Source organism: Vipera ursinii (genome assembly GCF_947247035.1).
Source record: "Vipera ursinii genome assembly, contig: SUPER_Z_unloc_1, whole genome shotgun sequence".
Lineage (NCBI taxonomy): Eukaryota > Metazoa > Chordata > Lepidosauria > Squamata > Viperidae > Vipera > Vipera ursinii.
The window spans coordinates 156,231-182,519 of record NW_028148449.1 but is presented as its reverse complement, the minus strand read 5'-3'; the positions used below and the strand labels follow the sequence as shown (position 1 = coordinate 182,519).

Here is a 26,289-nt window from a genome sequence, read left to right as displayed (position 1 = left end):
GAAGGAAGAGGGGGAAGCAGGAAGGAAGGAGTATGAGGAGGAAAGAAGGAAGAACAGGAGGAGGGAAGGAAGGAAGGAAATAGGGAGGAAGAAGGAAGGAAGGGACAGCTGGAGAAGGAGGGGGAGGAAGGGAGGAAGAGAGGAGGAAGCATTAAGGAAGAGGGGGAGAAGGAAGGAAGGAGGAGGAGGGAGAAGAAGGGAAGGAAATAGGGAGGAAGAAAAAGGGAAGGAAGGAATGGCAGAGGGAGGCAGGGAGGAAGGAAGAGAGGGAAGGAAAAGGGGAAGCAGGAAGGAAGGAGTATGAGGAAGAAGGAAGGAAGAACAGCAGGAGGGAAGGAAGGAAATAGGGAGGAAGAAAGAAGGAAGGAACAGCTGGAGAAGGAGGGGGAGGAAGGGAGGAAGAGAGGAGGAAGCATCAAGGAAGAGGAAGGAAGGAAGGAAGGAAGGAGCGAAGAGAGGAGAAGAGAGGGAGGCCAAGCCGGGCCCAGCTGGCCGCAGAAGCGAAGCAGCCTCCGCCGCAGAGCAGGGCCTTCTGGGCCTGGATGGAGCAGCCACTCCCCAGACCATGTGCCACTGCCCCCCCTCCCCACCCACCGGGGAGACTTTGGATCATCCTTTTCGCCCCACCCGGATCGCCCCTGGGGGGGCTTTGCGCTCTGCACTTGCTCAGAGGCAGCTCCCGGACCGGAGGGGGGGGGCCGGGAGCTGGGAAAGGGGGGTGGAGAGGCGGGGTGTTGTTGTTTTTTTTTTCCTGACCCCCCCACAGCCCCCCCCAAGAGGCATCTCCCCGTGGGGTCCTGGCACCCCCTTCTTCCACGCGGGGAGGGGGGGAGTTTTTCGGGAGGGAGGGAGGGGCCGGCCCCGGAGACCTTCCTTCCGCGGGTCACCTTCAGCCCGGGGGGGGGGGGCCGGTGGTGCAAAGGGAGGGGTGGGGGGGGCCAATCTCGGCCGGTGCCGGCCGGTGCGAGATGCGAGCGGCGGAGGCGCCGCTGGGTCAATATTTGGCGTGGGAGGCGGGACGCGGAGCCCTCGCCCCCCCCCCCCACGGCCCGACCTTCCCCCCCCCCCCCGCTGCCCGCGGACGCATAAAGCCCGCCGGCGGCGGAGAGACGCGGCCGGGCTGGCAGCCGGAGGGCCATGGCTAAGGTGCGGGGGGGGGGGGAGGAGGGGGGAGGGTCCCGAAAGCGGCGGGGAGCCACGGGTGGGGGCCTTGGGAGCCACGGGTGGGGGTCTCGGAAGCCGCGGGGAGTCCCGGGAGGGGGATTCTCGGAACCCACGGGTGGGGAGGTTTCCGAAAGCCGCGGGGAGTCGCGGGTGGGGGGTCTCCGAAGCCGCGGGGAGCCCTCGGTGGGGGTCTTGGAAGCCGTGAAGAGCCCCGAACGGGGGGGGGGGGTCCTGATAGCGGACGGGGGTCCCGAAAGCGGCGGGGATCCACGGGTGGGGGTCTCGGAAGCCGAGGAGAGTGCCCGGTGGGGGTCCCGAAAGCCGCGGGGAGTCCCGGGGGGGTCTCGGAAGCCACGGGTGGGGGGGTCCCGAAAGCCGCGGGGAGCCGCGGGTGGGGGTCTCGGAAGCCGAGGAGAGCGCCGGGTGGGGAATCCCCAAAGCCGCGGGGAATCCCGGGAGGGGAGGGGTCTCTGAAGCCGCGGGGAACCCCCGGTGGGGGTCTTGGAAGCCGTGAAGAGCCCCGAACGGGGGGGGGAGTTCCTGATAGCGGACGGGGGTCCCGAAAGCGGCGGGGAGCCACGGGTGGGGGCCTTGGGAGTCCCGGGTGGGGGATCTCCGAAGCAGCGGGGGGCTCCGGCTAGGGGTCCCGAAAGCCGCGGGGAGTCCCGGGTGGGGGGGGGGGTCTCCGAAGCCGCGCGGGTGCCGAAAGCCGCGGGGAGCCACGGGTGGGGGGTCTCGGAAGCCGAGGAGAGCGCCGGGTGGGGAATCCCCAAAGCCGGGTGGAGTCCCGGGTGGGGGGTCTCCGAAGCCGCGGGGAGCTCCGGGTGGGGGTCCCGAAAGCCGCGGGGAGTCCCGGGTGCGGGATCTCCGAAGCCGCGGGGGGATCCCCAAAGCCGTGGGGAGTCCCGGGGAGGGGGTGTCTCGGAAGCCACGGGTGGGGAGGTTTCCGAAAGCCGCGGGGAGCCCCCGGTGGGGGTCTTGGAAGCCGTGAAGAGCTCCGAACGGGGAGGGGGTCCTGATAGCGGACGGGGGTCCCGAAAGCGGCGGGGAGCCACGGGTGGGGGCCTTGGGAGTCCCGGGTGGGGGATCTCCGAAGCCGCGGGGGGATCCCCAAAGCCGTGGGGAATCCCGGAGGGATGTCTCGGAAGCCACGGGTGGGGGGTTTTCCGAAAGCCGCGGGGAGCCACGGGTGGGGGTCTCGGAAGCCGAGGAGAGCGCCGGGTGGGGAATCCCCAAAGCCGCGGGGAGTCCCGGGAGGGGGATTCTCGGAACCCACGGGTGGGGGGGTTTCCGAAGCCGCGGGGGTCCCGATAGCCGCGGGGAGTCCCGGGTGGGGGTCTCGCAAGCCACGGGGGGCGTCGGGTGGGGGGGTCTGTGAAGCCACGGGGAGCGGGCTGGCGATCTCGGGAGCCACGGGTGGGTGGGGGGTCTCGGAAGCCACGGGTGGGTGGGGGTCTCGGAAGCCACGGGGAGCGGGGTGGGGGTCTCGGAAGCCACGGGTGGGTGGGGGTCTCGGAAGCCACGGGGAGCGGGGTGGGGGTCTCGGAAGCCACGGGTGGGTGGGGGTCTCGGAAGCCACGGGTGGGTGGGGGTCTCGGAAGCCACGGGTGGGTGGGGGTCTCGGAAGCCAGGGGTGGGTGGGGGTCTCGGAAGCCAGGGGTGGGTGGGGGTCTCGGAAGCCACGGGAAGCGGGGTGGGTGTCTCGGAAGCCACGGGTGGGTGGGGGTCTCGGAAGCCACCGGGGGGCTTCAAGGCTCTCTCCCTGGCGCTTCCTCGGCAGCCGGAGCCCCCCGCCTCGCCCGCCTTGGCGGGGCCGGAGGAAGAGGAGGAGGAGGCGGAGGAGGAGGAGGAGGAGGAGAAGGACCTGGCGCGGGCGCTGCGCGTGGAGCGCTTCGAGGAGCTGCTGCAGGAGGCCCACCCGCGCGGCGTGGACGAGGCCGGACGCAGCTACAGCGAGGAGGACTTTGAGTGTAGGTCCGGGGGGGGGAGGGGGGCCGCCCTTCCCCAGGGGCGGTGGGGAGGGGGCTTCAGCCTTTGGGGTGCAGAGGGAGGGGGGCAGCCCTTCCCGGTCCTTATGGGGAGGGGTCTTCAGCCTGGGGGGCAGAGGGAGGGGGGCAGCTCTTCCCGGTGATTATGGGGAAGGGGCTGCAGCCTTTGGGGCGCAGAGGGAGGGGGGCAGCTCTTCCCGGTCATTATGGGGAGGGGGCTTCAGCCTTTGGGGCGCAGAGGGAGGGGGGCAGCTCTTCCCAGTCATTATGGGGAGGGGTCTTCAGCCTTTGGGGTGCAGAGGGAGGGCGGAGGGCAGTCCCACCTAGTGGGGAGGGGGCTTCAGCCTTTGGGGCGCAGAGGGAGGTGGGCAGCCCTTCCCGGTGATTATGGGGAGGGGGCTTCAGCCTTTGGGGCGCAGAGGGAGGGGGGCAGCTCTTCCCAGTCATTATGGGGAGGGGTCTTCAGCCTTTGGGGCGCAGAGGGAGGGGGGCAGCTCTTCCCAGTCATTATGGGGAGGGGTCTTCAGCCTTTGGGGTGCAGAGGGAGGGCGGAGGGCAGTCCCACCTAGTGGGGAGGGGGCTTCAGCCTTTGGGGCGCAGAGGGAGGTGGGCAGCCCTTCCCGGTGATTATGGGGAGGGGGCTGTAGCCTTTGGGGCGCAGAGGGAGGGGGGCAGCTCTTCCCAGTCATTATGGGGAGGGGGCTTCAGCCTTTGGGGCGCAGAGGGAGGGCGGAGGGCAGTCCCACCTAGTGGGGATGGGGAGGGGCTTCAGCCTTTGGGGCGCAGAGGGAGGGGGCTGCATTCTTTGGGGCGCATAGGGAGGGCGGCAGCCCTTCCCGCTCATTATGGGGAAGGGGCTTCAGCCTTTGGGGTGCAGAAGGAGGGGGGCAGCCCTTCCCAGTGATTGTGGGGAGGGGGCTGCAGTCTTTGGGGTGCAGAGGGAGGGGGGCAGCCCTTCCTGGTGATTATGGGGAGGGGGCTGCAGCCTTTGGGGTGCAGAGGGAGGAGGGGCAGCTCTTCCCGGTCATTATGGGGAGGGGGCTTCAGCCTTTGGGGCACAGAGGGAGGTGGGCAGCCCTTCCCGGTGATTATGGGGAGGGGGCTGCAGCCTTTGGGGTGCAGAGGGAGGGGAGCAGCTCTTCCTGGTGATTGTGGGGAGGGGGCTGTAGCCTTTGGGGTGCAGAGGGAGGGGGGCAGCCCTTCCCGGTCATTATGGGGAGGGGGCTGCAGCCTTTGGGGCGCAGAGGGAGGTGGGCAGCCCTTCCCGGTCATTATGGGGAGGGGGCTTCAGCCTTTGGGGGGCAGAGGGAAGGCGGAGGGCAGTCCCACCTAGTGGGGATGGGGAGGCGGGCCCGGTGTGAGTGCCCCCCCCGCTTGCCTTCCTCTCCCGCAGACCACCGCCAGTCCTCCCGCCACACCCACCACCCGCTGTCCGCCCACCTGCCCTCCGGAGGCCGGCGGAGAAAGGGGGGGTCCTCCAGGAAGGGGAAAAAGGCGAAGGGGGCCGGCCGGGCCCGGGCCTCGGGGGCCGGCGAGACCCCCACCATCCAGGAGGAGGAGGCCGAGGGGGTCCCGGTGGAGGAGGAAGAGGAGGAGGAAGAGGAGGAGGATGACACCTGCGACACCAGCCCGGGCTCGCCCGAGGGGGTGCAGGTAGGGGCGACGGGGAGGGGGTGGGTGGGGGGGTCTCCCGGTGTGGGGGTGGGGGAAACTCCCTTCCTTCCCAGGAGCTGACCCTCCCCGCCCGGCCAGTTCTTCTTGCAGGAGGAGGACGCCGAGCGCCAGGCCCCCCACTCGGGGGAGAGGGCCGGGGGGGCCGAGGACGCCAGGAGGGCCCAGGCCGCGGGGGGGCCCAAGTCCAGCAGGTGAGGAAGAGGCTCTTTCCATATTGGGGGGGGGGCGGGTGGAGCTTCAGGAGGGGGGGCAAGAGTGCCAGGGAATCTATTCTAATCTTATTCTATTCTATTTTCTCTTCTATTTCCTATCCTATCCTATTCTATTTTGTATTCTATTCCAGTTTTATTCCATTCTATTCTAATTCTCTGTTCTATTCTATTCTATTCTATATAAATCCAAATAATAAATAAATAATAAATAAATAAATATTCTATATTTGTTATTCTATTCTATTCCTATTCTATTCTATTCTATTCTATTCTAATTCTCTATTCTATTCTATTCCATATTTTCTATTCTATTCTATATTTGTTATTCTATTCTGTTCTATGTTCTACTCTATTCTATTCCATATTTTCTATCCTATTCTATATTTGTTATTCTATTCTGTTCTATGTTCTACTCTATTCTATTCCATATTTTCTATTCTATTCTATTCCATTTTCTATTCTATTCCAATCTTATTCTATTCTATTCTATTCTAATTCTTTCTATTCTATTCTATTCTATTCTATTCTATTCTATTCTATTCTATTTTGTATTCTATTCCAATTTTATTCTATTCTATTCTAATTCTTTCTATTCTATTCTATATAAATCCAAATACCGTATTTTCCGGTGTATAAGACGACTGGGCGTATAAGACGCCCCCCCAACCTTTGAGATGATTTTCATGGGTAAAAAAGTTGTCTTATACGCCGGAAAATACGGTAATAAATAAATAATAAATAAATATTCTATATTTGTTATTCTATTCTATTCCTATTCTATTTTATTCTATTCTATTCTAATTCTCTATTCTATTCTATTCCATATTTTCTATTCTATTCTATTCCATTTTCTATTCTATTCTAATTCTCTGTTCTATTCTATTCTATTCTATTCCATATTTTCTATTCTATTCCATTCCATTTTCTATTCTATTCTATTCCATTTTCTATTCTATTCCAATCTTATTCTATTCTATTCTAATTCTTTCTATTCTATTCTATTCTATTCTATTCTATTCTATTCTATTCTATTCTATTCTATTCTATTCTATTCTATTCTCTATTCCATTCCATTCCATTTTCTATTCTATTCTATTCTATTCTATTCTATTCTATTCTATTCTATTCTATTCTATTCTATTCTCTATTCCATTCCATTCCATTTTCTATTCTATTCTATTCTATTCTATTCTATTCTATTCTATTCTATTCTATTCTATTCTATTCTATTCTATTCTATTCTATTCTATTCTATTCTATTCTTGGGGAAAGGAAAGGGGGGCAAAGTGGGGGTCCCGGAAGGGGCTGACATGGGCCTGTTTTTTCCCCCCGCAGTTCCGACCTGGAGGACTCCGGGGGGGGCGAGGGGGGCGTCTCCCCACCGGGGCGCCCGCTCTCCAAGCCGCCGCCGGCCCACCGCAGCTACAACCTCCACGAACGGCGCTGCATCGGCAGCATGACGGGCATGGAGGAAGCCCGCTACCAGAAGGTGCCCACCGACGAGTCGGAGGCCCTGACCTTGGCCTCGGCTGACCTGGATTACATGAAGAGTGAGCCGGGGAGGGGGAGGGCGGGGGGGGCGGGCGAGGGTCCCCGGGGTGGCCTGGGCACAGGAGGAGGGGGAGTCAAAGCTGCTCCTCCAAAGCTCTAGAGGGCGGGGGGGGTGAGGAACGAGGAACGACAGTGGGGAACCGACGTACGAGAGAAGCGGCCTGTCGCCGAGGAGGAACTTCCAGACGGCGAGGACGGTTCGCCGGTGGAACGGCGTGCCGCCAGAAATCGTGCGGGTGCTCTTATGGCTGGAGGTTTTTCAGAAGAGGCCAGAGAGTCCCGTTTGTCTGAGATGGTCTGGGTTCTCCTTGCTTGAGCGGGGGAGGGGAGGAGGGGGGGCTGGACTAGATGACCTCTGAGGTGCCTTCCAGCTCCTATTCTAATTCTGTCCTTATTCTATTCCTTGCTGTTCTGTAAGGGTCTCCTGCTTGAGCAGGGGTTGGACTAGATGACCTCTGAGGTCCCTTCCAAATATTCTGTTCTATTCTATTTCGTATTTTCTATTCTGTTCTATTCTATTCTATTCTATTCTTAACTCTGTCGTTCTGTAAGGGTCTCCTGCTTGAGCGGGGGGTTGGACTAGATGCCCTCTGAGGTCCCTTCCAATTATTCTATTCACTGTCGTTCTGTAAGGGTCTCCTGCTTGAGCGGGGGGTTGGACTAGATGCCCTCTGAGGTCCCTTCCAATTATTCTATTCACTCTGTGGTTCTGTAAGGGTCTCCTGCTTGAGCGGGGGGTTGGACTAGATGACCTCTGAGGTCCCTTCCAATTATTCTATTCACTCTGTCGTTCTGTAAGGGTCTCCTGCTTGAGTGGGGGGTTGGACTAGATGACCTCTGAGGTCCCTTCCAGCTCTTGTTCTTATTCTATTCCATTCTATTCTATTCTATTCTATTCTTAACTCTGCTGTTCTGTAAGGGTCTCCTGCTTGAGCGGGGGGTTGGACTAGATGACCTCTGAGGTCCCTTCCAGCTCCTGTTCTTATTCTATTCCATTCTATTCTATTCTATTCTATTCTATTCTATTCTATTCTATTCTATTCTATTCTATTCTTAACTCTGTCGTTCTGTAAAGGTCTTCTACTTGAGCGGGGGGTTGGACTAGATGACCTCTGAGGTCCCTTCCAATTATTCTATTCACTCTGTCGTTCTGTAAGGGTCTCCTGCTTGAGTGGTGGGTTGGACTAGATGCCCTCTGAGGTCCCTTCCAATTATTCTGTTCACTCTGTCGTTCTGTAAGGGTCTCCTGCTTGAGTGGTGGGTTGGACTAGATGCCCTCTGAGGTCCCTTCCAACTCCTATTCTTCTATTCTATTCTATTCTATTTTATTCTATTCTTCTATTCTATTCTTCTTATTCTATTCTACTCTATTCTATTCTATTCCTATGATTTCTATTTCTACCCTCTGTCCGTGCCGATGGTGTGTGTGTGTGTCTGTGTGTGTCTGTGGTAACCTCAGAGCTGGAAGCTGAGTGCAGAGACCCCCCCCCCACTCTTTGGAGCCCTGAGGGGGGGGGTGGGGGTCCCCGGAGCCCTTCCCAGGAAGGCCCCGTGGGGACCGGCCCATCCACGCCCCTCCTCTTTTCCGCCCCCCCTTCCCTTCCGCCCCTCCCCTTGCAGGCCACCGCTTCGAGGACGTGCCCGGCGTGCGCAGGCACCTGGTCCGGAAAGGGGCCAAAGGGCAAGTGGTCCACCTGGGCAAGGACCGGCAAGAGGCCAGCGCCCGGCTGCGCAAGCAGGACCGCAAGCCCCACGAGGTGAGGGAGGGGCGACGTGTGTGTGTGGGGGGAGGAATCCGAGTCTTTGAAGCGGGGTGGTGGTGGTGGTGGATATCTCGGCCGTCGGCCTGCGGATGCTGCGGGACGGGAAGGATGCTCTCCGGTTTATCCGCTCCGGACCCCGCTGGGCGAGCGGGTGGGCTTGGCGGTGCCCCCCTCCCCACCCCGTTTTTCCGTGCGTGGTTCTCGACACGCACACAGAGACACGCGCACACACACCCACACACACCCCGGCCCGCAGGTCTTCGTGGAGCTGAACGAGCTGATCCAGGACAAGAACCAGGAGCTGCAGTGGAAGGAGACGGCCCGCTGGATCAAGTTCGAGGAGGACGTGGAGGAGGAGACGGACCGCTGGGGCAAGCCCCACGTGGCCTCCCTCTCCTTCCGAAGCCTGCTGGAGCTCCGCAGGACCCTCGCCCACGGTAGGCGGGCCGGGCCGGGGGGGGGGGGAGAGAGCGGGCTGCCCACCGGAAAGTAATGGGTTCCCGGAGCGCTGCGGCGCAGGTGAGCTTGGGGTGGCGGTCGACCCTCTGGGTACCTGCCCTTGCGGGCGGCTGGGGGGGAGGCGGGGTGTTCCTGGTCCGAGTCCGGAAACTCTGGGGTTCTCGCCCTCCCCCCCCCACTTTGACCCTCCTCGGCCTCTGGGGGTTTGCAGGTTTGCCGAGGGTGGGTGGGGCCGGTGGGAGGAGGAGGCTTTACTCCGGCGGGAGCAGGGGGGGCTGGACTGGAGGACCTCCGAGTTCCCTTCCAGCTCCTATTCCCGTTTTGGGTTCCCTTCTGTTCTATTCTAGTCTGTTTTCTATACTGTTCCTATTCTAGTCTGCTCTACTCTGCAATATTCTGTTTTCTGTTCTATTTTTTATTCTATTCTGTTTTATTCTTTCTTATCTATTCTACTCTATTCTATTCCATTCCATATCCTATTCTATCCTTAAAACTATTCTACTCTATTCTATTCTATTCTATTTTTTATTCTATTCCATTTTCTATTCTATATTCTATTCTATCCTTAAAACTATTCAATTCAATTCTGTTCTGTTCTATTCTATTCTGTATTTCTTGTTCTTTTCTATTCTATTCCTTATTCTATTCTGTTCTATTCCATCCCATTCTATATTTTCTATTCTATTCTATTCTATTCTATTCTATTCTATTCTATTCCTTATTCTATTCTATTCTATTCTGCATTTTATTATTCTGTTCTATTCTATTCTATTCTGCATTTTATTATTCTATTCTATTCTATTCTATTCTATTCTATTCTATTCTATTCTATTCTATTCCTTATTCTATTCTATTCTATTCTATTCTGCATTTTATTATTCTATTCTATTCTATTCTATACCTTATTCTATTCTATTCTATTCTGCATTTTATTATTCTATTCTATTCTATTCTAGTCCTTATTCTATTCTATTCTATTCTGCATTTTATTATTCTATTCTATTCTATTCTATTCTATTCTATTCTATTCTATTCTATTCTATTCCATTCCTTATTCTATTCTATTCTATTCTATTCTATTCTATTCTATTCTATTCTATTCTATTCTATTCTGCATTTTATTATTCTATTCTATTCTATTCTATTCTATTCTATTCTATTCTATTCTATTCTATTCTATTCTATTCTATTCTATTCTATTCTATTCTATTCTATTCTATTCTGCATTTTATTATTCTATTCTATTCCTTATTCTATTCTATTCTAATTCATTCTCACCTGAATGAGGAGGAGGGAAGGAAGGAAGGCAAACGGGGGGGGGGGAAGGGGAGGGGGTGGGCAGGATGCGGGGGGGGCGAGGGGGGGGGCTTCCCTGAGAAAACCGGTTCCTTCTGTCTGGGCTGATAAGAGGAGAGCCGAGGCAGGTCCTGGGGAGGGGGGGGCGCCCTGGAATCAGGGCTGGGGAGGCAGAGGGAAAGCCGAGCCCTCCCACCCGGTGTGCGCGAGGATGAATTCCCAAAGGGAAACCGAGGCTGGCAATGGAGCGGAGAGCGTCCCCTAGTCGTTGAACCGGTCCCATATCCGAGAGGGGAGGACGCCCGCCTCGGTGGAGGGAGCAGGAGCAGCCGACGTGGGGTGGACCCTACTGCCGGGGTGTGTGTGTGTGTGTGTGTGTGTGTGTTTCCCACGGTTCTCGCCCCACGGCGACAGGCACGGCTGCTTGACAGTGCCCCCTCCCCCTCCCTCCCTCTCCCCCTGCAGGCGCCGTCCTCCTCGACCTGGACCAGAAGACGCTGCCGGGGGTGGCCCACCAGGTGGTGGAGCAGATGATCATCTCGGACCAGATCCGTGCCGAGGACCGGGCCAACGTGCTGCGGGCGCTGCTGCTTAAGCACAGGTGTGCGGGGTCCGGGTGGAGTCCCCCTCCCCCCTGGGGCCAAAGGAGAGAGGGAGGCAGGGAAAGTCACACAGACGCGGGCGCACGCACGCACCTCTCCGTCGCCCAGCCGAAAGACCCCCGGAGTGCCAGGATCGCCCGTCCGGCCTGCTAGCTTCCCCCAAACCCCTCTCCCTCCGGCTCTGCCACGGGGACGCCCAGGGCAGAGCTTGATGCTTAGGTGTTCTCTTTCTCCCTCTCTCTCCCCTCCCTCTCTCCCTTTCTCCCTCTCCTTTCCTCTCCTCTCTCTTCCTCTCTCTCCTCTCCCTCTCTTCCTCTTTCTCTCTTCTCCTCTTTCTCTTTCTCTCTCCCTCTCCCTCCCTCTCCTACTCTCCCTCTCTCTCCTCTCCCTCTTCCCTCTCTCCCTCCCTCCCTCTCCTACTCTCCCTCTCTCTCCTCTCCCTCTTCCCTCTCCCTCCCTCTCCCTCTCTCCCTTTCCTCTCCCTCTCTCTCTCCCTTTCTCCCTCTCCTTTCCTCTCCTCTCTTCCTCTCTTCCTTTTTCTCCTTTCCTTTCCTCTCTCTCCCTCTCCCTCCCTCTCTCTCTCCCTCTCTCTCTCCCTCTCCCTCCCTTTCCCTCTCTCTTTCCCTCTCCTCTCTCTCTTCCTCTTTCTCTCTCCCTCTCCTACTCTCCCTCTCTCTCATCTCTCTCTTCCCCCTCTCCTACTCTCTCCTCTCCCTCTTTCCCTCCCTCTCCTTTCTCCCTCTCTCTTTCTCCCTCTCCTTTCCTCTCCTCTCTCTCTTTCTCTCCCTCTCTCCCTCTCCCTCCCTTTCCTCTCTCTCTTCCTCTTTCTCTCTCCCCCTCTCTCCCTTCCTCCCTCTCTCCCTCTCCCTCCCTCTCCTCTTTCTCTCTCCCTCTCCCTCCCTCTCCTACTCTCCCTCTCTCTCTCCTCTCCCTCTTCCCCCTCTCCTACTCTCTCTCCTCTTCCCTCCCTCCCTCTCCTCTCCTTCTCCCTCTCTCTCTCCCTCTTTCTCTCCTTTCCTCTCCTCGCTTTCTCTCTCCCTCTCCCTCTTTCCTTGCTCTCTCCCTCCCTCTCTCTCTTTCCCTCTCCCCCTCCTTCTCCTCTCTCCCTCCCCCTCTCCCTCTCTCTCTCTCTTTCCTTCTCCCTCTGCTCTCCTCTCTTTCTTCCTCTGTCTCTCCCTCTCTGTGTCCCGCAGCCACCCCTGTGACGAGAAAGAGTTCTCCTTCCCTCGCAATATCTCGGCCGGCTCTCTCGGCTCTCTCTTGAGCCACCATCACAGCGCCAACCACGTGGGAGACAGCAGCGAGCCCACCGTCACCGATCCACTCATTGGCCCTGTGGGTGAGCATGAGACGCGGGTGGACGTTGAGAAGGAGGTGAGCTTGCGCAGAGACCCCCTCCGCCTGCTCCAAGGGCAGCCGAGGGGCCCGGACCCTCTGGGTGAGGAAGACACACACACACACACACACACACACACACATATACAAACCATGAGAAAAGGAGAGGGAGGAAGGAGAGAAAGTGCTGGGGCCAGGCGTGGGAGCCGGCCCTCTAGGCGGTGGGAGTTAGCCTGAAGGAGCCGGCGATGAGAGGCCATCCCATCAGGAGTTGAATGGAGCGGACCCGAGTTCAAATCCGCTGCCCGCCGCAGACGGCAACTCTCTGGACCAAATGAACTGCACTGATAGAATGTTTGTAGCTCAGGGCAGATTTATGCGCTCCTCCGTGCCGTTTGAGGTTGGGTGGTGTCCTTGCAGACATCTCCCGACCCGAGTAGGGAAGGTCACCGGGGTTCGAAGGGAGGGGGGTTTGCAGAGGAGGAGGAGGACTGTGGCCCATCAGGCACCCCCGGCCACCATACATGGTCAGGGACGCACACACCCCGTCAGCTCCCGTGACCGCATTCATGCCATTCCATGGTCACGTGACCGCATCTTGTGATGGTTTTTTTTTTTTTCTCGGTTTCTGGCACGGGTTTTTTTGGCCAGTTTCTGGTAAAAAACAAAACAAAACCGCTTACTTCAGGTCGTGTGGGTGGGCTCAACTTACAACCCCAACAACTTTCGGCCGTAATTCCACGGTCAATTACAATTCTAAGCCGAGGGCTGCCTGCGATGGGGATTAAGGGACTGAGGCCCGGGGAGGCCCAAGAGCCGACTCGGGGGACGCTGCGGAGAGGGGTGGTTTCCCTCGCTCTCGTGGAGACGGTCGCGGCTTCTCCTTGCCGTGTGGCTTCGTTTCAAGAGGGGAGGGGGAGTTCACAGACCCCTCTCGGGCCCCCACCACCCCTGCCCCGGTCCCATCTACGGGCTTCCCTACTGGAAGGGAATTAGGTTGGGGGGGGCTGGAGGAGAGTCAAGGGGCGTCAGGGAGGGGGCCTTTGCGGGGCGTCCAGCCACCAACGGATCCCGCATCCCATCCTCCCCGACCCCCGTAGACCCTGCAGAAGGAGGTGGCCTCCCCTGTTCTGTCCGGCACCATCACCCGATCCAAGTCGAAGCATGAATTGAAGTTGCTGGAGAAGATCCCGGACAACGCCGAAGCCACGGTGGTGCTTGTGGGTAAGAAAACGGGGCGGGGGGGCAGGGGAGATGACAATAACCATCACTGGGAGAGGGACATCGGAGTTCTAGTAGTGGACAATCCCTGAAACGGGAGCTGGCCGGGTGCGGCAGCAACGGAAAAGGCTAACGAGATCCTGGGTCCTGTAAACTGAGGCATAGACCCCAAATCGGGTGAAGTTACGAGCACCACTTTGTAAAGCCTTAGTAAGGCCAGACCTGGAATACGTGGTTGGTCCCCACGTCACCAAAAAGAGTTTGAGGCTTTGGGAAAAGGGCATAGAAGAGCAACTAAGATAATAATAATAATAATAACAACAACAACAACATTTGAAAAACGTTGAAGGAAAATGTGATAACAACTTGACATGGGCATGGCTTAAGATGGGAACCATCAAGAAAGAAACGGAAGGCTTAATACTGGCTGCTCAAGAACAAGCACTACAAACTAATGTCATGAAAGCGAAGATACAAAAATCCACTGACAACCCAAATTGCCGACTTTGCAACGACAAAGTTGAAACTGTGTCACATTTAATATGTGAGTGCAGCAAAATCACGCAAACCGATTACAAAGCTAGACATGACCGAGTTGCTAAACTAATCCACTGGGCATTGTGTAAAAAAAAATACAACTTGCAGTGTCCGAAAAGTCGTGGGAACATAGGGTGGAAAAAGTTGTCGAGAATGAGAGGGTGAAGATCTCGTGGGACTTCCGAATACAGACAGATCACCATTAGGAACACAACACGCCGGATATCGCAGTCGTAGAGAACCAAAGCGTACAGTTGATTGATATCGCTGTACCGGGAGATACCAGAGTCGGGAAATAAAAGAACTGGAAAAATATTACGAAATACCGCAACCTGGCCATCGAAATGGCACGATTATGGATGAAACGTGTAACGGTGATACCCGTTGTCATCGGGGGCACTGGGAACTATGTCCAAAAACTTTGCTAAACACATCAAGAAATTGCAACTTCCTGCAATAATAACTCCAGCAAAGCTACAAAAAACTGCGCTACTCGGAACATCTCACATTTTAAGGAGACGCCTGGTTGATACCTAGGATGCTGGCAGCAACCCGTGTCAACCATTAGTGCCAGTCAGTTTCAGCGTTCGGTTGACTTTCCTGTTTTATGAATAAAAGTTTTGTAATAATAACAATAACAACAACAAAACGACAACAACTCAGTTGACTGAGTTTCACGTTTAAGGAATAAAAGTTATATAATAATGTAAAAGTTGGAAGGGCCCTTGGATCCAATACCATTTCGGACAAATGGCTGTCCTGGAGACAGCCTGGGGACTAAAACATACGAAGAACGGCTGCGGGACTTGGGTTTGGCTAGTCTCGAGAAAAGAAGAAATACGGGGGTGGGGGGTGGGACATGATAGCAGCGTTGCAGTATTGGGGGGGCTGCCGCAAAGAAGAGGAGGGGGGCACTTATTCTCCAAAGCCCCAGAGGGCAGGACGAGAAGGGACTGATGGAAACTCATCAAGGAGTGAAGCCACCTGGAACGAAGGATAAACTTCCTGACAGTTAGAACAATTAGTCAGTGGAACTGCCCGCCACCAGAAATTCACCAGTGGAGACTTCCAGGAAGAGAACGGACAGCCATTGGCCTGAAATGGGGTAGCTAGGGATTCCTGACTGAGCAGGGGGTTGGACTAGATGACCTCCGAGGTCCCTTCCCAACTCTGTGATTCTGTAAGGATCAGCTGCTCGAGGAGGGGGTTGGACTACATGACCTCCGAGGTCCCTTCCAACTCTGTCATTCTGTAAGGGTCTCTTGCTCAAACAGAGGGGTGGATGACATGACCTCCGATATCCCTTCCAACTGTGATTCTAGGATTTTGTAAGAGTCTCCTGCCTGAGCAGGGGGTCGGACTAGTTGACCCCTGAGGTCCCTTCCTACTTGTGATATTCTATGATTCTGAAAGGGGTCTCCTGCTCGAGCAGGGGTTGGACTAGATGACCTCTGAGGTCCCTTCCAACTCTGTCGTTCTGTAATTCTGTAAGCGTCTCCTAACTGAGCAGGGGGTTGGACTACATGACCTCTGAGGTCCCTTCCACCTCTGTGATTCTATGATTCTCTAAGGGTCTTCTGCTCGAGTAGGGGGTTGGGCTAGATGACCTCCACGGTTCCTTCCAACTCTTATTCTAGGATTCTGTATGGGTCTCCGGACTGAGCAGGGGGTTGGACTAGATGACCTCCAAGGTGCCTTCCAACCCTGTGATTCTTTTAGTCCGACTGGGCCCTCTAGCCCTGGAGAGGCCTTGGGGGGGAAGGGGGGGTCAGGCCCGGACAGAGGCCTCACTCCCGTCCTCCTCCCGCCCCCCGCCCCCCTTTTGCAGGCTGTGTGCAGTTCCTGGACCAGCCCACCATGGCCTTCGTGCGATTGCACGAGGCGGCCCATCTGGAGGCGGTGCTGGAGGTCCCGGTCCCGGTCCGCTTCCTCTTCGTGCTGCTGGGCCCCAGCACCGCCAACATGGACTACCACGAGATCGGTCGCTCCATCTCCACCCTCATGTCCGACAAGGTAGGCTCCCGGACTGCGGTGTTGCGCTCCTGCGGAGGGTCCTGCCGGAAGGACCCTCAGCCTCCAACCTGACTCCCCCACCCCCACCCCCGTCTCGCGCTTGTCGCCCCCAGCAATTCCACGAGGCGGCCTACCTGGCCGACGACCGGCAGGACCTCCTCCAGGCCATCAACGAGTTCCTGGACTGCAGCGTGGTGCTGCCCCCCTCGGAGGTGCAGGGCGATGAGCTGCTGCGGAGCGTGGCTCACTTCCAGCGGGAGATGCTGCGGCGAAGGGAGGAGCAGGAACGGCGGCTGCTGGCCGGGTCCGCCCTGGAGCCCAAGTCGCCAGAGGAGAAAGGTAGGCCAGTAGGGGGCCGTGAACTCCCCACCCCCCGCTGCCCTGCGGCGGACCCTCGCTTCAGCCTAATGCTAGAAGTGAAATGGCAACGGCTGATTGGCCCGTATTTTCTCACCCTACACGTACACGACCCTCTTGCAAAGTGGGCTCTTTGTTACCACGGTGAGGTGGGATGTGGGGTGCTGGCGGACACCCCTCCCTCCCCTGATTCCCCTTTGCACACACACACCCAGCCCTGCTGAAGCTGAAGGTGGAGGAGGAGGAAGACGAGTTGGAGGCCGACCCTCTTCAACGCACCGGCCGACCCTTTGGGGGGCTCGTCCGGGACGTCCGTCGACGTTACCCCAAGTACCTCAGCGATTTCCGGGATGCCCTGGACCCCCAGTGCCTGGCGGCCGTCATCTTCATCTACTTCGCTGCCCTCTCGCCCGCCATCACTTTTGGGGGGCTGCTGGGTGAGCAAGGAGAGGGGGGGCCGGCTTCTGTGGTCCTGGGACGGGCGGGCTTAAGGGCCGCAAGGGAGCCGGGGCCTGGGGGCCCCCAATGAGCCTGCGCTTCCCCCACCATCTCTTCCAGGCGAGAAGACCAATGGTCTGATTGGGGTTTCGGAGCTGATCATCTCCACGGCCATCCAGGGGGTCTTCTTCTGCCTCCTGGGGGCTCAGCCACTGCTGATCATCGGCTTCTCAGGGCCCCTCCTGGTCTTCGAGGAAGCCTTTTTCACGGTGAGTTTGGGGGAGGGGGCGCCCAGATTACCTGGTCTGCCAGCAGAGGAACATCCTCTCAGCCGCCGCCCCTCCGCCACATCGCCGAAATCGGAGGCGGGAGGGCTCCAGGGCTCCTCTCGGCCTCTTGGGAGCAGGACCCTTTGGCCCTCAGGCCGCTGAGTCTTTGTCCGTCCGCCCGCGGGCAGTTCTGCACCTCGCACGGCCTGGACTACCTGGTGGGCCGGGTCTGGATCGGCTTCTGGCTCGTCCTGATCGTGCTAGCCATCGTGGCCTTCGAGGGCAGCTTCCTGGTGCGCTTCGTCTCCCGCTTCACCCAGGAGATCTTCGCCTTCCTCATCTCCCTCATCTTCATCTACGAGACCTTCTTCAAGCTCATCAAGGTGACCGGAGCGGGTGGGGGAAGATCCGAAAATCCGGCCGTCGGGCCAGAAAGAAGGCGGGGACCTCAGCGAGGAGGCCCGGGATGTTTCTGCCCTGGGTGATCCCCTGAACCCCGGCCCCTTCTCCTCCTCCTTCCGGGCAGATCTTCGAGGCGCACCCGCTGCACGGCTGTGAGAATGGCACCAGCAGCCTTCCAGAGCCGGAGAACGGGACGGTCGTCCGCAACCCTTCGGAAATGACCGGCCAGCCCAATACGGCCCTCCTCTCACTGGTTCTGATGGCCGGCACTTTCTTCATCGCCTTCTTCCTGCGCAAGTTCAAAAACAGCCGCTTCTTCCCCGGCCGGGTGCGTGGCCCTCCGCCGGGGGTCCCGGATGTGTGCGGGTGGGGAAAGGTTCTGGGGGAGACCCTCGGCAAACGGGGCAGGAGGCAGGACACGTCTGTGCAGGCTCAGAGGGAGAGGAGTCCCCAGGGCTGAGCAGGTCTCTCCGGGCAGGTCCGGCGGGTGATCGGAGATTTTGGGGTGCCCATCGCCATCCTCATTATGGTCCTGGTGGATTCCAGCATCCAGGACACTTACACTCAGGTAGGAGTGGGTGCCGAGGTCCCCTTCGGGCACCCTGCGAGGGTGGTCCAGCCATGCAGCCCCCTGCCCACTAATACCCTCTGCCCGTCCCTTGACCCGCACCCGCTGGCCCCTTCTGCTTTTATTCAGCCCCTCCCACCCAGCTCTTTTCTCCTGCCTTCCCTCTCCAGAAACTGTCGGTGCCCAGCGGCTTCTCAGTCACGTCCCCCAGCCAGCGAGGCTGGGTGATCAACCCTCTGGGCGGTAGCGAGGGCTTCCCGGTGTGGATGATGGTGGCCAGCGTCCTGCCGGCTGTTCTGGTTTTCATTCTCATCTTCATGGAGACGCAGATCACCACGTGAGTCTGGTTGGCTGGGGCTCCTCTTCCTGCCTCCCCTGCCCCGCCCTCCCCCGTGCTGCCTTTGGGGCGCGCACGGAGGGGAGCCTCCCTCCCCATCACTCCCCCCCTTCTGCCCCCAGGCTGATCATCAGTAAGAAGGAGCGGAAGTTGCAGAAGGGCTCCGGCTTCCACCTCGACCTGCTGCTGATCGTGGCCATGGGCGGCTTCTGCGCCCTCTTTGGACTGCCATGGCTGGCAGCCGCCACGGTGCGCTCAGTCACCCACGCCAATGCGCTCACCGTCATGAGCAAGGCTGTGGCACCAGGGGACAAGCCCAAAATCCAGGAGGTGAAGGAGCAGCGGGTCACCGGGCTGCTGGTGGCCATCCTCGTGGGTGAGTCGCTCCACTGCCCCATTCGTTGCTGGGAGGTGGACCGATGCAGCCGGCTACTCTCCCTGCTGCCTGCACGGCCTCCCTCCTTCCCTCCAGCTGCTGGATTCGGAAGGAGGGCGGCTAGAGGGCTGAGTGGATGTCCTTCCTCCCCACCCCCACCACCCCCAGGCTTGTCCATCGTGATTGGGGACCTGCTGCGCAGGATTCCGCTGGCGGTGCTCTTCGGCATCTTCCTCTACATGGGCGTCACCTCGCTGAACGGGATCCAGTTCTACGAGCGCCTTCACCTGCTGCTCATGCCCCCCAAGCACCACCCGGACGTGCCCTATGTCAAAAAGGTCCGGGCGCAGGAGTTGGGAGGGGGAGGCGTGTGGGTCCTTCGGATCCGGCTGTAGGGACCGCCTGCTTTTTTTTGGGTCTGGTTTGAGTCGGCCTACCCGACTTTTCTAGGGCCTGCTTCTCTGCCTTTCGCGGCCCCTTTTTTGCAGCCAAAACTGGTTATCTGGAGTTTGAGCCATCTCCTCTTTTGTTATGGACACCCCACTTTTGTTTCGTGGCTGATCTGGACACCACCACCACCACCACCCCTGCAGCTGCCCTTGTCACAGGCCCTTTGACATATCCCCGGGTCGGCGTCCCCCCAACCCCACACCTCCCCCAGAGCACACACAACCACAGGGAGGTCTCTAGGCTGCACACAGCCCACTACTTGCCCCTTACTATTCCGTTCTTCTCTCCTCCTGCTCCTTGGCGAGCGGCAATCCTCGACTTGCAACAGTTTATTTAAGTTCAAAGTTACGACAGGACGTGTGTCCATTTTTCACACAGTCCCGAAAACGCGACTTATGACCCGTTTTTCATGCTTGCAACTGTTGCCCCATTCCCCACGGTTACGCGAGCAAAACTCGGGCGCTTGGACAACTGACTCGTATTCACGACGGTCGCAGTTTTCCTCGGGTTGTGTGCTCCCCTTTTGCTACTTTCTGACAAGCAAAGTCCGGGTGGGGAGGGGCAGATTCACCTCACAACCGGGTGACTAAACAACTGCGGCGAGGAAGGTAGTATAATGGGGCCAAAGTCCCGTGACAAATGTTTCACTTAGTGATGGCAATTTGGGGCCGAATTGTGCTCGCAAGAGGCGAGGACTGCCTGGGCATCTTTTCTATGAGTCCGACTGTTTGAGGAGACGGACTCTTCCTGTCACGCTGCTCCAGGCTGTTTTACGTGCAGAAACCCACACTTGCACCCCAGCTGGCTCTCGGCTCAACTTCTATAGCCGACAGTTGCTGTGCTGGTTATGTGTTTGTGTGTGTGTGCTCACACGCATGCACCTGCACGCACAATCCTAAAGGAGATAGAGCGGCGGTGGCAGCAACACAGGCGGCGACCATTTTGTAGCCGGTCTGTGTCCTCTCGCAGCTGGGAAACTGGCTGTGGCTGCTGAACAGTGCGGTTGGTGACCTGGACAAAGGAGGGGGCACTGGGGGAGGCACGCAAGCAACCTCATCAGACCTCAGGTGGAGGGGGGTATGCTTTAGGAATGGCCCCTTCCCCACGGCTTGTAGCTCCCCATAGGTGTTTCTCGCCGGTCTCCCCTCCCCTCCCTGAACCCAGACTGTCCATGGACCACGCGGGGTTTGCAAGGAGGAAAGGTGTCTTTTTCGGCCCGGTTGTGCTCTTCACACACCCTCAAAAGCAGAGCTGTCGAACTCACTACATTGCGTGACGCCGTGCGGCGTACCGGAACGTCTTCCCCGTTGCCGGCAACAGGACAGGCGTGGTTTCCTCGGGACGCAAACGGCCCGTGGGCTGGCCGTTTGACACCCCTGCTCAAAAGGAACCCAATGCCCTCGTTTGGTGTGCCATTTTCTGTCCTGTGTGTACGTGCATGTGTGTGTGTGTGTACGTGTGTGATGTCACAGGTGTTGCCGCCTACTCCTTCCTCCCGACGGGCTCCCGATCTAGACTTGCTGCTTCCCAGGGGTGACATCGGGGGAGTTAAGGGGTGGGCAGGGCCTCGGCGCGATGGATGAGGCGGCCCGCCCGGAACTTCCCACCTTTTCCCTCCTCAGGTACGCACGATGCGCATGCACCTCTTCACGCTCCTGCAGCTGGCCTGCCTGGCCGTGCTCTGGGCTGTCATGTCCACCGTGGCCTCGCTGGCCTTCCCCTTCATCCTCATCCTGACCGTGCCTCTCCGCTTGTGCCTGCTCAGCCGCATCTTCACCGAGCGGGAGATGAAGTGTGTAAGTTTGGGGAGGGGGGGCAGAGGTGTGTGTGGGGTGGGAGAGGAGGCCGGGGCAGGTCCCGGTCCTGGAGGGTCCCAAGCCCACCGCCTGTGCGGGCCCTGTCCCTCTCTCGTCTGCAGCTGGACGCCGCCGAGGCCGAGCCCATCCTGGACGAGAGGGAAGGCGTGGACGAGTACAACGAGATGCCCATGCCGGTGTGAGACGAAGGCCTGAAAAGCTTGGGAGGGGAGGCGAGAGCTGGACCCCCCTCCTCCTCTCACCCCAGTGCCTTTGCGTGTCAGTCGGGGAGGAGGGGCCAGCTGCGAGCCCCTCCGGACCGCCGACGCGGGGTCTGTCTGCGGAGCCCCGCCTTCCCGCCGTCCGTCCAAGAGCTTACGCGCACCCGTCAATTCTATGCACCAGCCGGAGGGGGGGGGCAGAAAGGCACGACCCCTCCGGGAAGGACCCATCGGTGCCTACCCAAAGGCCACGGCTGCGTTTAGGAGGGTGCCGATCCGCGGCTTCGTCAGAGTCGGGGCCGAAGGCAGCGAGGCAGGACCGGGGCCCGGCGGGTTTGAGCCTCGCCAGTCTCCCCCCCCGCCCCCGCCTTCAGGACAAGGAGAGTCAGCAGCAAGCATCTGGGGGGGGTTCCTGGGGCAGGAAGCTGCCCCCCCCTTTTTAATCGACCGGGCCACGATGAAATTGCGCTCCGAGGAGGAGGAGGAGGGAAGCAGGGAACGGGGTGGCGGATAATAAAGCAAGAGGGCTCCTGCCTGGACGTCTGGCTGGTTTTGTACGAGGGTGGGGGGGGGGCTTTCCGCTCGGTTAGAGGCGGCCTCGGCTGGGGCCCAGGAGAAGGCTGGAATAGAGGGGGACACACACACACACACACACACACACACAGGTTTCCCCTGCTGTCTTGGTTTCTGCTCTGCTGCCATTTTGCTCCCCTAAACCCCTGCGCCCCCCCTTCTCTCCAGCTCCAGGAGAGCAGCTGCCACAGGGAGGTCCCAGAGTTGATGATGATGATGATAATTGGAAGGCACCTTGGAGGTCATCCAGTCCAACCCCCCTGCTCGAGCAGGAGACCCTTACAGAATCAAAGAATGGCAGAATTGGAAGGGACCTCGGAGGTCCTCTAGTCCAACCCCCTGCTCGAGCAGGAAACCCTTACAGAATCATAGAATCACAGAGCTGGAAGGGTCCTGAGAGGTCATCTAGTCCAACCCCTCATGCTCGAGCAGGAGACCCTTACAGAATCACAGAATGACAAGAGTTGGGAAGGGACCTCGGAGGTCATCTAGTCCAACCCCCTGCTCAGACTACCTCGCCCATCCCCATCTGCCTCTGGGCACAGAGCCCGGCCTGTCCATCGGGCAAGGCCTCCTGAGGACGGGAGACGGGGGTAGGGGTGTCCGGGCATGGTGCCCCCACCCCCGCTCCTTTCTGCCATCGGGAGAAGCAGCCAGTCAAGACGGGTCCCCCTGTTCTACCCACACACCCCTCCAGGGGCACCATGACCCAAAATGAGCCCAAATTCCAGAAAAGCCACTTTTTATTAACTGGTGCCGCTTGGCGGGAGAAGCGAGGAGTAACCGGGGAGAATCCCAAGGTGGGGAGCTGCTGCAGGGAAGCGCCGGGCTTCTTCCTTAAGCTGCCCTTCGGTCCCCGGGAAGAGCGGGGAGAAAGGGAGAAAGCTCTACGGTCTGTGGCTGGCGGGGTGTCTTCCCTCCGTGCCCCTCAGACTGGCTCCTGTTCTTTGCCTGGCTCTTTGGGCACCGGACAGTCGTCTGGGTCGTCCTCAGCCACGGAGTCCTGCCTGCCCCCCTGCGAGAAAAAACAAGCGGGTCGCAGCAGCTTCCAAGGGTCAGCTAGGGCCCCCCCGCTTACTCTCCCCCCCCCCCCCGAGAAGGGGAAATCCTGAATCTTTTTGGGAAGCTGAGCGAGGAAGTGCGACAATTTCTGGAGTACCTGGAGTGACAAGAGCATCCGGGGACCCCGGTCAGGGGCAAACCCCGCAGGGCTGCCTTCCCACCACGTACCCAGAAGGAGCAGCACAGGCGGCGCAGGCCGTGTCCGAAGCAGAAGAGGGCGATGGCCAGGGCGGCGACATGCAGGATCAGCAGGAGGATCTGGGTGGCGCTCCACATGCGCTGGGGAAAAACGGGGGGGGCTGGAATCGGCAAGAGGCCGGGCATTGCCCACCCGTACCAGCTGCCGTGCCTTCTTTGCACCATCCGGGACTCCGTGGGGAGGGCGGAGGAGGGTATGGGAAGGGGGGGGTGACGCCTATCTGTGAGGACCAGGGGGTACCTCCTCCCAGGGGCTGAACCCCTGAAGCCACCTGAGGACAGGTAAGCCCTCCTTGCCCTTCAGCCTGATGTTCGGGACAAACTGACCGAGGGAAGCCGATATGTCAAAGGTCCCGTCCTGGGACTGCCGTCTTCTCAGGGGCGCCGCTGCCAGCCTCCCCCTCTGTCGAAGACCCACTCACCACGAACCGCCAGAAAACCTCCTGGCAATGTCCGGCCCGCTCTCGGTCCCTCTCGTTGTCGTACGGAGGGCTGGTGGTCAATTGCCACGAGCGGTAACCCTGGTCCTCTGCTTGGTGCTTGCAGAGCGCCGCCACGAAGTAGGGTTTGTGGCTCAGGGGCCCGATGTCCGTCAGGCCCAGCGTGAAGGCCACTGAGCCGGCCACGAAGCTGGCCAGGTTGAGGAAGGCAGCCAGGTGGACCTAGGAGGCGAGGCGGGGGCAGGGGTGAGAACGGGGCGCCGGGGGTCCTTTGGCGGCAACTCGCGGAACGGGGCCATCCCCGCTTACCCAGTAGCCGCGGCGTCGCGCACCCACCACAGAAGAGGTGCCAGAGAAGATGAACTGCAGAGGGAGGGAAACAGACGGGTGAGGGGGGGGGTGGTCCGGCAGGAAGGAAGCCCCCAACACAGAGGTCTACACACCACCACCCCCTTCTCGTGTGCTGGACAGTCTCCGGGGGACGTCGGCCAGGCGGTAGTCCAGCCCGCTCAAACGCACCGGGCCCTGCGGACGTTCGGCCGCCCTGCCCTCTTGGCTCCGGGCCCCGGATCCTCCTTTGCGGGTCCTCGGAGAGAAGAAGGGCGGGCTGAGACCCAGGGGGGGCTCCTCCTCTCCCCCCCACCCCACTCACCAGGGTGCCCATCCAGAAAGGGACTCCGTTGTAGACGGCCCGATAGTAGTAGTGGTAGTAGTAGTAGTAGTAGTAGTTGTACTCGCGTTGCAGGGCCAGGCTGAGGATCATCCCGAGGCCGATGCAGACGGTGCCGAGCAGGATTTGGGCTGCCTGGGAGGGGGGCAAGAGGCAACATCAGCATAGGACGCAAGCGGGGGCCCCCGGGGCCCCTCCCCTCTGTGGCTGGGGAAAAAGAGGGAGGGGCACCCCCTCGGCTCTTCCCTGCCTCGGCTCCGGGTTCAAATCCCGCCCCCTCCCCCAAAAGCCTCGGAAGGTGCCAGGCTGGCCGAAGACGGGCACAGAGGTTCAGCCCACTTGGCCCGTGGGTCATCGGGAAGCGGGGCCGGAAGGGGGGGTGGGGTGGGCAGACCACAAGGAGGTGCCTCTGAGCGCGTGCAGAGTGCCGGCCTCTTGGCTGAGAGGCGATTCCGGCCCTCCCTCCAGGCTGGGCGAGAGCCCGTCCGACACCCCCTTCCCTGCGCCCTTTCTTTCCCTCCCTCCCTCCCTTCTTTCTTTCTTTCTTTCCTCCTTCCTTCCTTCCTTCCTTCTTTCGCTTCCTTCTCTTTCTTTCCCTTCCTTCTTTCCCTTTTCTTTCTTTCTTTCTTTCTTTCTTTCCCTTTTCTTTCTTTCCCTTTTCTTTCTTTCTTTCCTCCTTCCTTCTTTTCCTTTCTTTCTTTCCTCCTTCCTTCCTTTCCTTCCTTCTTTCTTTCTTTCCTTCCTTCTTTCTTTCCATTTTTCTTTCATTCCCTTCCTTCTTTCATTCTTTCCTTCCTTTTCTCTTTCTTCTTTCTTTCCTTCTTTTCCTTTCCTTCCTTCCTTCTTTCCTCTTTCCTTTTTCTTTTCATTCCTTCCCTTTCCTTTCTTCCTTCCTTTCCTTCCATTCCTTCTTTTCCTTCTTTTTTCTTCTTTCCTTCCTTCTTTTTCTTTCTTTCCTTTCTTTTTCCTTCCTTCCTTCCTTCTTTCTTTCCCTTCTTTCTTTTCCTTTCTTTCCTTCCTTCGTTCCCTTCCTTTCCTTTTTCTTTCCTTCCTTCCTTCTTTACCTTTTTCTTTTCTTTCTTTCTCTTTCTTTCTTTCCTCCTTCCTTCCTTTCCTTCCTTCTTTCTTTCCCTTTTCTTTCTTTCTTTCCTTTCCCTTCTTTCTTCCTTCTTTCCCTTCCAGCTTTCTTTCTTTCCATTTCTCTTTCTTTCCCTTCTTTCTTTCTCTCCCTGCTTTCTTTCCCTTCTTTCTTTTCCTTTCTTTCTCTCCTCCTTCCTTCCTTTCCTTCCTTCCTTCTTTCCCTTCCTTCTTTTTCTCTTTCCTTTCTTTCCATTTCTCTTTCTTTCCCTTCCTTCTTTCCCTTTTCTTTCTCTTTCTTTCTTTCTTTCTTTCTTTTCTTTCTTTCTTCCTTTCTTTATTTCTCCCTTCCTCCCTCTCCTCTTGCTTTCTTTTTTTCTTTCTCCCTTCCTCTTTCTTTCATTCTTTCTTTCTTTCTCCCTTCCTCCCTCTCCTCTTTCTTTCTTTCTTTCTTTCTTTCTCTTTCTTTCTCCCTTCCTCCCTCTCCTCTTTCTTTCTTTCTTTCTTTCTTTTTCTTTCTTTCTTTCTTTCTCCCTTCCTCCCTCTCCTCTTTCTCTTTATTCCTTCCTTCCTTCCTTCCTTCCTTTTTCTTTTTCTTTTTCTTTTTCTTTTTCTCTTTCTTTCTTCTTTCTTTCTTTCTTCCTTCCTTCCTTCCTTCCTTCCTTTCTTTCTTTCTTTCTTTCTTTCTTTCTTTCTCTTTCTTTCTTTCTTTCTTTCTTTCTTTCTCTTTCTTTCTTTCTTTCTTTCTTTCTTTCTTTCTTTCCTCTTTCTTGCCCGTCCTTCTTTCCTTTCCCCTTTCTCATCTTCCTTCCTTCCTTTTCCTTTTTCCTTCCTTCCTTCCTTCCTTTTCCTTTTTCAATCCTTCCTTCCTGCCTGCCCTCGTCCCTTCCCTAGCTTCCCCATCATTTTTCCTTTCTGGATTTCCAACTACCAAAGGAATCCACCCAGCCTGGCGCTCGGGGCCCATCCTGCTCCCTCGGGGACTCCCCCCTCCCCCTCCGATCCCCCCCTCCCCAGGCCTTACCCCCAAGACCTTCTGCTCCCCCCCAGCCGGGCGAGGAGGGGCGCGGGGAGCCTGGCCGGCATCCTTGGCATCCTTGGCGGCTGCTTTGCGACCGGCCAGGGCCGCCACCCCCCTTGCAGAGGTAGGCCAGGCCGGACTCCTGGCGGAGGGTGATGTTGATGGTGGTCCTCTCGGGACCCTCCCGGGCCACCTCGGCCCCCTCCATCTTCACCACGG

The 26,289-nt window shown here is 58.0% G+C and overlaps 2 protein-coding genes across 2 annotated transcripts in view; one reads left to right on the top strand and one right to left on the bottom strand.

The window, feature by feature from the left end:
• Positions 1 to 21,557, top strand: part of SLC4A2 (solute carrier family 4 member 2) — a 38,815-nt gene extending 17,258 nt beyond the window's left edge. The window contains exons 3-23 of the mRNA XM_083379980.1: positions 2,945 to 3,134; positions 4,546 to 4,805; positions 4,905 to 5,017; positions 6,374 to 6,588; positions 8,210 to 8,346; positions 8,609 to 8,789; positions 10,573 to 10,708; positions 11,903 to 12,083; positions 13,145 to 13,268; positions 15,631 to 15,815; positions 15,929 to 16,154; positions 16,388 to 16,609; positions 16,731 to 16,879; positions 17,068 to 17,262; positions 17,406 to 17,609; positions 17,760 to 17,849; positions 18,020 to 18,186; positions 18,309 to 18,562; positions 18,731 to 18,900; positions 20,635 to 20,808; positions 20,931 to 21,557. Of these exons, the coding sequence (XP_083236106.1) occupies positions 2,945 to 3,134; positions 4,546 to 4,805; positions 4,905 to 5,017; positions 6,374 to 6,588; positions 8,210 to 8,346; positions 8,609 to 8,789; positions 10,573 to 10,708; positions 11,903 to 12,083; positions 13,145 to 13,268; positions 15,631 to 15,815; positions 15,929 to 16,154; positions 16,388 to 16,609; positions 16,731 to 16,879; positions 17,068 to 17,262; positions 17,406 to 17,609; positions 17,760 to 17,849; positions 18,020 to 18,186; positions 18,309 to 18,562; positions 18,731 to 18,900; positions 20,635 to 20,808; positions 20,931 to 21,011 (3,654 nt within the window). The 3' untranslated portion in view covers positions 21,012 to 21,557. The remainder of the gene's footprint in view (positions 1 to 2,944; positions 3,135 to 4,545; positions 4,806 to 4,904; positions 5,018 to 6,373; positions 6,589 to 8,209; positions 8,347 to 8,608; positions 8,790 to 10,572; positions 10,709 to 11,902; positions 12,084 to 13,144; positions 13,269 to 15,630; positions 15,816 to 15,928; positions 16,155 to 16,387; positions 16,610 to 16,730; positions 16,880 to 17,067; positions 17,263 to 17,405; positions 17,610 to 17,759; positions 17,850 to 18,019; positions 18,187 to 18,308; positions 18,563 to 18,730; positions 18,901 to 20,634; positions 20,809 to 20,930) is intronic.
• A 770-nt stretch (positions 21,558 to 22,327) lies between these two features.
• LOC310650432 (transmembrane protein 176B-like) lies at positions 22,328 to 26,289 on the bottom strand. Its single transcript, XM_083379969.1, has 6 exons — positions 26,074 to 26,289; positions 23,955 to 24,107; positions 23,612 to 23,665; positions 23,285 to 23,524; positions 22,833 to 22,943; positions 22,328 to 22,617 (listed from the first exon to the last, which is right to left on the bottom strand). The coding sequence occupies exons 2-6, from the start codon at positions 24,063 to 24,065 to the stop codon at positions 22,531 to 22,533; spliced, it is 603 nt and encodes a 200-aa protein (XP_083236095.1). The 5' UTR covers positions 24,066 to 24,107; positions 26,074 to 26,289; the 3' UTR covers positions 22,328 to 22,530.